The following is an 11,493-nucleotide window of genomic DNA, read 5'->3' on the forward strand; positions in this document are numbered from 1 at the left end:
CACAAAAACTAAACAGACCAAAGGGTAAGAAAAGAGACATGGGAAAGATGATTGTCATTCAAGAGTATGACGACGACAACGACTACTACTAAAAAAACCAACAACAAAAAAACAAACAACAACAACAACAAAAAAAATCCCAAGAACCAACAATGAGATAGCAAAGTAAAAGAATATTTGGGGAAGACACATGTAAGCTGGGTCATAAATGGCACCAAAAAAGAAAATTTCCTTTGGAAAGAAAATAATTTTTCTGTACAGATCTCAACATTTTTGATACATACAAGATGACAAGCTCATTAGCATCTCTAAGTCAGGAATATTTTTACATCAATTCTTCTCCCCAGAATGTACCTGTCAGGGGCAAATCATCATTTCTGTTGCTGCTTTTTTCCTCCTTTCCAGAGGCTTGCTGCTGGGCGGCCAGTGCAGTGAGTTGGGCTGACTGCTTAATCAGGGAGATTCGGTAGAAGTAGTTCCTCCAGAATACTTCTTCCTTCACACTTTGACAGACAGTGACACATGTGAGAACAGGGTGTGTGTGTGTGTGTGTGTCAAGGGTACACACATTAGCACAGCAGAGACCAGAATAGACCATCTATTTATTTGGCTCCAGGGGTGGTATTTAGGGTTTCACATGCATGCCAGGCAAGCCAGCAATTTACTACCAAGCTAAAGCTGTACTCCTTGAGTGTTTTCTAGACCTTGTGAGGGCCAAAGGAAATAATCATTTACAAGTGAAAGCTAAATAACAGGATAAACCAAATTATATTTTCCACAAGTGCAAAAGATGGGTTATACAATGCTTATGAAATTTCAGTACTTGTTCTTTTCCTTATTTTATTCTATGTGTATGGATGTTGTACTTGCATGCATACCTGTGCACCACATGTGTGCAAGGCCCACGGAGGCGAAAACAGGGTATTGGATCCCTTGGAAGTGGAACTGCAGATTGCTATGAGCCACCATTGGGTGCTGGGAATTGAACCTGGGTCCTCTAGGAGAGCAGACAGTGCTCTTGACTGCTGAGCCATCTTTCCAGTCCTTTTTAAAAAATTACATTTATGCCGTGGTGCACGCCTTTAATCCCAGCACTTAGGAGGCAGAGGCAGGTGGATTTCTGAGTTCGAGGCCAGCCTGGTCTACAGAGTGAGTTCCAGGACAGCCAGGGGTACACAGAGAAACCCTGTCTTGAAAAACCCAAAAAACAAAACAAAAAAAAACCCAAAAAACAAAAAACCCATTACATTTATTTACTGTGTGTGTATGTGCATGTATGCAAAGCACAACTTTCAGGAGTCTGATCTCTTCTTTTGCCAGGTGTGGCATGAGCTTAAGTGATAAGCAAGTGCCTTTACCTGCTGAGCTATCTTGGTGGCCTCCTATTTCTTAGTATACACATACACACACACACGAATGATCCTTGGCAGAAGAAAATAAAGCATTCTTATGTGGCAGTCTGACTAACCAGGGGGACTGGAAGCAGAGCCAGGACACTGAGTCCTTTGCAATTTTCTGAAGGAGTATATGCTTTTAGGCAGTGGGAAGAATCTATTGTGGCTATTATTATTATTATTTTTGGGGGGATTTCGAGACAGGGTTTCTCTGTGTAGCCCCGGCTGTCCTGGAACTCACTCTGTAGACCAGGCTGGCCTCAAACTTAGAAATCTGCCTGGCTCTGCTTCCCAAGCGCTGGGATTAAAGGCATGTGCCACCACCACCTGGTGTGGCTATTATTTTTTGATCTCTACTTTCCATGTGTTTGTTCTGTATACATGTCTGAACATGTGAGCACATGTGTAGGTGGAGGCTCAATGTTGAATACTGGGAACAATCTTCAACTGCTCTTCCACTTTATTATGTATTGAGGTAGGATCTCACAATCAAACCCTGAGCTCATCGATATAGCCAGTCTAGATATTGCTAGTCTGGCTGCTCAGCTGGCTCCAGCGTCCCCTTTATACTCTTTTCAAGGATCCTTTCCAGGATCTCTTTATATACTCATTTTTATCACATCCACATGGAATCTACATGGGTTCTAAGCATTTGAAGTCTAGTCCTCATGTTTGCAGGAAAGTGTTTTCATTGTGAGTCATCTCCCTAGCCCTTGCTTGTTTTTAAAGACTGAGTCCCATTTATCACAAACTGGCCTCAAAATCACTATGTAGTTAAGGTTGGCCTTGATCCTCCTGTCTCATCCAAGTGCTGGGATTAATGGTGTTTGCCACCATGGCTTGATGTTATTCCTCAGAAAATATATTAGCTGGAAGCTTGCTAAAATAACTAGCAATCTTTAGAAACAGAATGAGAGATGGTTATAAAGGCTTTGGGTACGGAGCAAATCTGGGGAAAGAACCCAGGGCTTTGTGCAAACTAGGCAAGCACCCTACTACAAAATTACACCTATGACCATCTGAGAGATGGTTGATAAAGACTGAAATTCTATTTATTCAACCTGAGAACTCACAATGGTTTTCAAACTTGGTTATATATTGGATTTGCCTGGCATGAGGCACTGGTGCTCAAGTGGGGTATCGTGAGGACACACAATAGGTAGCCTAGAAGGAAAATAAGAACCAAGCAGAAAAAAGGTGGTATCTAAGTGGAGGAGGGAGAGGAGTCAGAAACGAGAACTTAGTTACATGGAGGGAACTGAAAAATAAAAACATTAAAGGTCACAGAACTTAGGTCACAGAACTAGGCTTTATCCCTTACAGAGCAGGGATACAAACACGGCAGAAGAACATGAGAGTAATTCTTACTGGAAAAGATAATCCCTGTGGACAGTTTTCATTCCACAGGGACACAGGTGAACATGTGCACACTCCCTAGCTGCCTCTTCTGCTGGTGAGAAGTGACATCCCAATGCTGCTCAGTTCTTGCTTTCTACATGTTATTTTCTGAAACCCATTATTATATTTAACTAATATATGCTAATAAGGAAGAATAAATCTTATTTTCCACTAAGAGGTACCAGAACTTTCTGCATAAATGGTGGATCATAGGGTTAGAGAAAGGTAAAAATAAAAATGAGCTTGGAGCTTGGTGTGGTGGCTCATGCCTTTAATCCCAGGAAGCAGAGGTAAGTAGATTTCTAAATTTGATGTTAGCCTAATCTATATAGTAAGTTTTGGGCCAGCCAGGGGTACATAGTATGACCCTGTCTCAAACAGAGCAACAACCAAAGGCTAAAGATGTCTCTAACTGAGCCCCCACCTATCAAAGTGATGATTTGAGCATCAAAATAATAGATAACAACCCACTGCATCAAATGCATGAGACTATATGGATATAAATAGAAGAATATATGGAAATGTGATTAGCAGAATAAAATTTCAAAGTCCCTAAGGGGCCAATGAGATAGTTCAGTGGGTAAACACACTTGCCGATAAGAGTAATGATCCGAGTTTGATCCCTGAGCTCCATATGGTGGAAGGAGAATTGACTCACACAAGTTGTCCCTCTGACTCCCCAGATATTATGTTTTTATTAAGTCTTTAATGCTGAGATATAGGTCAATTGTTAGAACACTTGCCTAATATATACAAAGTCCTACCTGGGTTTGATCCCTACGCATGGTGGGACACATGGCTGTAAAACACAGCATTCAGGAGGATCAGAAGTCAAAGGTTATCCTTGAATATACAGCCAGTTCCAGGCAAGATACATGAGACATTGTTTCAAAACACACACACACACACACACACACACACACACACACACATACACACACACACACAAACACCATCAAGGTCTCTACTCACAAAATATTAATTATCTTTTCTTCTTTTCTTTCTTTTCTCTCCCTCCAACTCCCTTTGAGATAGGGTCTTATTCTATAGCTCACCTTTATCTATTATCAGCCCAGACTGGCTATGAGCTCTTCTCCTGTCTCAGTCTCTTAAGTGCTAAAATTAAATGTATTTACCACTAACCCCAGCTTTTTAAACTTATCATGTGTTTGCAGTACTTGAAAAGTCCAGAAGACATCAGATCCTTTGGAGCTGGAGCTGCAGGTGGTTGTGAGCCATGCAACATTGGTGTTAGAAACCAAATCTGAATCCTTTGCAAAAGCACCAAGTGCTCTTAACCTCTGAGCCATCTTTCCAGCCATTGCTTGTTTATTAAAAAAGAGTTTTGATGTGTATGCAAAGCTGGCTTTGAACTCACTATGTAACCCACAGTAATCCTCCTCCCCAGTACTGGGATCAGATTTATACAACTATGCCCATCTCTAATTATTATTATTATAGTCATTTGTAGCCCAGGCTAGATTTTTGCTATTCGGTTCTTGCCACTGATTACTTTCAAAGAGGAAAACTACTTTTATAGTTAAGAAGCCTGTCAGACACCACCTTCAAGTGAACAAAGTGTGAACTGTGCAGGGACAGATAGCAGTGTGCCCCATACAAGGTGCAAAGAATGGAACCAGATTGATGAGACTGAAGAACTAAATGCAATCTGTGACATTAACTGTATTCTTTGTGAAGTTAAGTGGATTCTTCTGCTAAAAATATTACTAGAACAAATAAAACATTAATATAGGGCATGAAAACCAGATTGTAGTAATGTGTGTGATCTGATGGTCACATGTAGACTAATTTGATGGACACACTGAGGTTGTGGGAGAGAATGAATGTCTGTAGGAAATAAATTATTCCAGGTTGGACTTGAGGGCTCAGTGATGGAGCAGTTGCTTATCATGTACAAAGCTTTGGGTTTCATCTCCAGTACTCCTTCCTCACAACAAAGGAATCTAAAGTCATGAGATATCAGGTGAAAAACAAATGAGAAATCAAATGAAAACAAAAAATATTCTCTGGGAGACTGAGACAAAAGGATCCTGAGTTCAAGTCCAGCCTCGATTACACAGGAGACTGTCTCAAAACTAAAAGTAAAAAAGCAACAATAAGAACAACAGGAGGCTAGAGAGATGGGTCAGTGGTTAAGATTACTTGCTGCTACTTCAGAGGAACCGGAGTTTGGTTCTCAGCACCCACACTGGGTAGTTCTGTAATTCTAGGTCCTGAGGTCTTATGCCCTCTTCTGGACCCCTCCTTTGGGTAAACAAATACAACCTAATGACTTTGAGGGCCCATGTAAAGGTGGAAGGAGAGAACTAACTTCACAAATAAATTTGAGTTAAAAATGGTCTTTGTATTGTACTTCAAATCTTTCTAACTTTTCATTGTCTCAGAATACTAATTAAAAAAACTGATGACTGTTCTCTCAATTATAATCTCTGGCTTGGAAGACAAACCTAAAAGGGTGCACATCTGGATATAGAGCAAAGCTTGTAGAGTGCTTGCTTACCCTGACACACACAAAACTCTGAGTTCTAACCCCAGCATCATATAAACTGGGTATAGTGCCTAAATCTATAATCCCAGAACTTCAGGGTAGAGGTGGGAGAATCACAATTTCAAGGTTATCCTCCATTATATATAGCATTCCAGAACAATGCTGAGTATGTGAGACCTTACTGCCAACTAACCACAGAAAACTCAAACAACCACAACCACAAAACCTCAAAGGCACAAGAAAGAGAGAAAAAAACAAGAGATAACCTCAACATAAAAGCAAAAACAAGCCATTATAAACAAATATAGGTCTTTTCTTCTCTAGGTGTCACACTGATCATCTGGGATACTCTTTCTGAAGAAAAACAGTCACTTCATTTAGAAAATAAAGAACTGGACCTATATTTCAAAATGTACATGAGCATGTTAGCACTTCCCTGCGGTAGCCTGAAACCAGCCAGTGCACTGCGGCTGCATCACAGACACACTCTGAGGCCCTCTGACAGCAGGAGAGAAACCACATGTTTTCCAGCCAAAGGCTGAGTGTTTCTCACAGGGTCCTAATGCTTTAGCATTAGGATCTACCACAAAAGCAGAAAAAGCAGTTTGGGAACTATAGCTGTACCCAATAGGTTTATCAGAGGACCTTTTAGAACTTTACAATGTCATCTGGGGTGATTCTTTCCTAGAGGGTGATGTAGAAGGTTTTTGCAACATGCTTGCCTCTCTTACATCAAGAGGGAGGGAATCTGGCAAAGAAAACAGCCCAAATGTTTTGTTCATCAAAAGAGCAGAGCCCATGAGTCACTGTAGAGACATTAGTACAACCCAAGGTTAGTTCAGTGGGATGATTTCACAGAGCTCAGAATTAAAAGTGGCCTTGAAGATACATAGGCAGCCAACTTCTTCACAACTTCAACAATTTTCCCTTCAAGACAGAGTTTCATTTAGCCTGTAACACAAGCTTTGTCTGGAACTTACTGTGAGGCCCCAACTGCCCTCAAACTGATAGCAATCTTCTTGTCTCAGGCTCCTAACACTCAGCTGCAACTTCACTTTTACCTGGCTCTGACACTGGCTTAAGACCCTGGGTAAGGCAAGCAGGTCCAATTTTAGTTCTCCCAAGTCTCATAGTTTTCTTCCACCATGCAACCCCAAGGGCTTAACTCAGGTCCTCAATCTTGGCAGCAAGTGCCTTAACACACTGAATCATCTTACCAGCTCAAGGTAGATTTTAAAAAAATTATTTTATGCCTACATGTATGCATGTGCAGCCATGTGTATGCCTGTGCCCACAGAAGCCAGAAAAGAGAGCATCTGATCCCCTGGAAATTAGAGTTATAGATGGTTGTGGGTCACTATGTAAGGTACTGGGAATCAAACTTGGGTCCCCTGGAAGAGCAGCCAGTGCTCAGTGCTCTTAACCACTGAGTCATCTCTCCAGTCTTTCAAGCAAGACTTTTTTATATAGGGTCTCCTCAATGAAAACAAACACACACACACACACACACACACACACACACACACGTTTTACACTTTCTCTCCCAGGCTGGCCTCCAACTCTATCCTCAGTCTCCTGAATACTGGGATTACCATGCTCAGTTAGAAATTATTCTTGTGAAGCGTGGCGGTGATGGCGCACGCCTTTAATCCCAGCACTTGGGAGGCAGAGGCAGGCGGATTTCTGAGTTCAAGGCCACCCTGGTCCACAGAGTGAGTTCCAGGACAGCCAGGGCTATACAGAGAGAAATCCTGTCTCGAAAAACAAACAAACAAACAAAAAAACAAACAAACAAAAAAAAGAAATTATTCTTGTGACCATCTGTAAGGGCAGAATATGTGTTTTATTCATCCCTACATTGTTTGAAACAATATATTCTGTTTACTGGGCAGGAGTTTGGACAGGCCCAGGAACAGAGGCCACAAGGGCCCACGAGTGGGGAGATAGCTCTATTTTCTCCCACCTCCTGCCCTTCCTATGAGATCAGCCTAACAGTGTCCTATGAGTGACGCAGGCTCACCTGGTACAGTTGAGGCTGGGGCTGTGATGCCATCCTGAAGCTGTGGGACACAACCTACATACGAACTGGTTGCAGGCCAGGCCCTTGTGGTGTTGCCTGCAGCTGGCAAGGAGGTTGAAGAATCCTCTAGCGGGAAGCTATCTACTTACAGCTAGTTAAGTCTCTCCAGCTGTAAAGGCCATCTCAACATAAGGTGGTCAAGTACCCTCATTACAGTGCCATTATTACAGAAGGCAAGGGAGTGGAGCCCACAACTGAGAAGGAAGAGCTCCAACCAGTTTCTGAGGAAAGTTTATTGAAAGAAGACATTTGAGAGAATTATAAATTGTACCCTTGGGGAATCTTAAGATTTTGCAACCATGAAATAAGGATTAAGAACACTCTAGCCAGGCAGTGGTGGTGCATGCCTTTAATCCCAGCATTTGGGAGGCTGAGACAAGCGGATTTTTGAGTTCGAGGCCAGCCTGTTCTATAGAGTGAGTTCCAGGACAGCCAGGGCTATGCAGAGAAACCCTGTCTCAAAACAAACAAACAAAAACCAAAAAAACAAACAAAAAAAGGGGTAGGGGCTGGAGAGATGGCTCAGCAGTTGAGGGCACTGACTGCTCTTCTAGAGGTCCTGGGTTCAAATCCTGGTGGCCACATGGTGGCTCACAACCATGGATAATGAGATCTGATGCCCTCTTCTGGGATGTCTGAGGACAGCTACAGTGTACTTGCATATAATAAATAAATAAATCTTAAAAAAAAAAAAGAACACTCTAGAAGGGGGACACTCACAAAATAAAGAATGCCAGATTTGTTTGTTTTTTTATTTTTTTCTAGATAGGTTCTCACTGTATAACCCAGGCTGTCCTCAAACTCAAAGAGATTCTCCTGTCTCAACTTCGTAAATACTGGGATGACAAATGTGAATCACCATGGCCTGTCTTTGGCTTTGTTTAGAAACAAGGTCTCCCACTTATGACCTAGGCTGGCTTCTTACAACCCTCCTGCCACCGTCTCGCAAATACTAGGATTATAGTCTTGAGCCAAGCCCTGTTTCAAAAGCTGGCTTCAAAAATATGAACAAAATAATAGCAATGACAATCATCATCACCATCTTCTTCCTCTTCCCCCTAACCAAACCTGATAGCTCAGGTCTGTAAACCCATTCATGTAGGAGCCTGAGCAGGAGGACTGGAAATTCAAGGCCTGCTGAGGATATACAGTGACTTCAAGGACCAGCTAGGCAATCTAGTAAGACTCTATGTTAAAATAAAAAGTCAAAAAGAGGTCCAGGGTTGTATTTCAGTGTTCAAACAATTGCTTGGTGTGAGCCAGGTCCTAAATTCAATTTCCAGTACTGCAAAAACCCTACAGGAGAGTCAGAGGAAAACAAAGCCCCAGGGATGCTGCAGCTGGGAAGGATGCCCTCTGCTGGCAGACCAATGACCAAGTATCACAGAATAGTGCTTGCTTTGGAGCCCTAAAGGGAACTGGGATTTTATGAATAGGGATGGGCCTTTCTTTGGTTTAAAAAAAAAAAAGAAAGAAAGAAGAAAACAGCTGTTGCAGAGCATGAATACAAGCCTTGGGAGTTCAAGGAAAAGGCAAGCCTTTACAGACCTGATTTTATTTGGGTCTATTTTTCGTTTCTGAAGGAAACACGTTCTACTGTTTAACTGGGCAAAAGAGCACATCTCCTTATCCTGACTTTCCTGCCAAGTAGGCCCTCTCTTTCCATTCTGGGCATGCAGCCAAGTTCATAGGGCCTCCAAAGGGCTGCAAGGCCTGTTTGGATGAACAGGTAGTGTAGGGAGGGTTCTGGCCTTCATTCAATGACTCTTCCCTAGTCCCTAACATTAAGCATGTAACTAGAGCCCTTAGGAAAGTGAAATCACTATACTACAGTGAAACAGAAATCACCACTGCAGGAGTGAGCAGTGTCTCTTTGGAGAACATGGTACTTACAGTTTAGGAACCAGGGCGAATCTCATCTTGCTTAGTAGCTCATCCTCTTGGAGCATGACCAGGGCAACAGGGTACATCTGATCAAAGTCAAAATTAAACTGCACACCCGCTGGTGGGTCACGGAGGAAATTCCTCTTGTCCTGTGATGAGAAATGGAGACAAAAACCAGTAAGGGGGGGTGTTATAAAATGCAATTAATGGGTCACAAAGTATCATGGATCCATACACTGAATTTTAACAGTCTTCAGTCACAAAGTCCACTGAGCCGTCACTGACTGGCCCACTTAAATGAGATTGGAGAACAATTCATCCTTTCATGTTTTTTTCTAACACTCATCTGGACAGAGGCTCCCAAGAAGCTAGACAGTTCACTCAGTTGACTGAAATAACACAGTTAAAAATCACATAAACATATATTAATCATATTAATCACATAAACACCTTTAGGTTTAGAAACATTCTAACTCAAGGCCAAAACACAATAGAATAGGCCTGTAGCCCCACCACTTGGGAGGCAGAGGCCAGGGGGATTAGGACTTCAAGGTCAGCATCATCTGTACAGACACTTGGAAGTCAGCCTGGGCTACATGAGACTGTCTCAAAAAGACAAAAAACTAGGCTGGTAAGATCACTCAGTGGGTAAAGGTGTTTGTCACCATGCCTGATGATCTATCTGAGTTGAATCCCTAGGGTCTTTGGAGTGAAAGGGAGGATATGAGGCTGAAGTGATGGCTCAGTGGTTAAGGAGCACTGGCTGCTCTTCCGGAGGACCCAGGTTCCACTGAAATCACCCACACAGCAATTAACAATGTCTGTAACTCCAGTTCTAGGTGATCCAACACCTTCTTCCAGCTTCCTCAGGCACTGCATCCAAGTGGTGCATGGACATACATGCAGGCAAAACACCCAAACACATAAAACAAAAGTTAAAAACCCAAAATAAAGCAACAACAACAAAAAGAAAACCATTACCACCACCATGAACCCCCTACAAAACATTCAAGAAAAGCATGGAATCGAGAGTCCTAGAATCAAGAACTGGGTATAGTATTGATATCTGTAATCCCTGTACTTGGAAGGAGGATTAGAAATTTAGGGCTAGCAGCCTCTGCTATAGAATGAGTCTAAGGCCAGCCTCAACAAAGTAAAACAACACAACACAGAATCCTACTAGTTACAGACAATTTATGGTTGGTTCAATATAACTCTCTCCTGGGCACCTATCTCTACTATATCTGGTGTGTGTGCTACTGATGACTAATCTTGGTTGTCAACACGACTACATCTAGAATCAACTAACACCCAAGCTGATAGGCACTCCTGGGAGCAATTTTATGAATCAGATTATTTGAAGAAGACCGACCCACCCTAAACCTGGCAACCCACATATAAGGACACAAGAAAAACCTTGCTTTTGCCTGTTTGTCCTTACTCTCTGTGGCAAATTCATCTATTCTGTTACTGCAGCTGGTATTCAATACAACCTCTTTGGGATTCCCAGGTAGACTAAGACCAGTAGCTATCCAGAAAACTTCTGGAATTGCAGCACCAGACAGGGAATGCAGACATTCAGCCTGTGGAGTAGACAACTACCAGATTTTCAGCTTTACACTGTGAGACAGTTGTTGGACTATCTGAATCACATTCTGAAAGCCAGTCTAATACACCTACTTTTAATATGCATATTTACCATCAGTTTTTTTTGGGGGGGGGGTTGGTTCTGTGTAGCCTTGGCTGTCCTAGAACTCAATCTGTAGACCAGGCTGGCGTCAAACTCAGAAATCCAGCTGCCTCTGCCTCCCAAGTGCTGGGATTAAAGGGATTAAAGGTGTGCGCCACCACTGCCCAGCTCAGTTTTTTTCTTTTTTCTTTTCTTTCTTTTTTGTTCTTTTTGTTTTTTTCAAGACAGGGTCTCTCTGTGTAGCCTTGGCTGTCCTGGAACTCACTCTGTAGACCAGGCTGGCCTCCAACTCAGAAATCCGCCAAGTGCTGAGTTTTTTCTTTTTAAAGTTTTATTTATTTAATGTATACAGTACACTGTAGCTTTCTTCAGACACACCAGCAGAGGGCATTGGATCCCATTACAGATGGTGAGCCACCATGTGCTTGCTGGGAATTGAACTCAGGACCCCTGGAAGAGCAGTCAGTGCTCTTAACCGCTGAGCCATCTGTCCAGCTAAAGGCAATTCGCTTTCTTTATTTCTTTTTCTTTTTTTTTT

The 11,493-nt window shown here is 42.3% G+C and overlaps 1 protein-coding gene across 1 annotated transcript in view; it reads right to left on the bottom strand.

Moving 5' to 3' along the window:
• The window catches only part of Syap1 (synapse associated protein 1), a 28,717-nt gene that overhangs the window by 4,818 nt on the left and 12,406 nt on the right, over positions 1-11,493 (bottom strand). Inside the window, exons 3-4 of the mRNA XM_031384023.1 lie at positions 9,275-9,414; positions 355-503 (exon numbers count right to left, since the gene is read on the bottom strand). Of these exons, the coding sequence (XP_031239883.1) occupies positions 355-503; positions 9,275-9,414 (289 nt within the window). The remainder of the gene's footprint in view (positions 1-354; positions 504-9,274; positions 9,415-11,493) is intronic.

The sequence above is a fragment of the Mastomys coucha genome, chromosome X, assembly GCF_008632895.1.
Source record: "Mastomys coucha isolate ucsf_1 chromosome X, UCSF_Mcou_1, whole genome shotgun sequence".
NCBI classification, from domain to species: domain Eukaryota; kingdom Metazoa; phylum Chordata; class Mammalia; order Rodentia; family Muridae; genus Mastomys; species Mastomys coucha.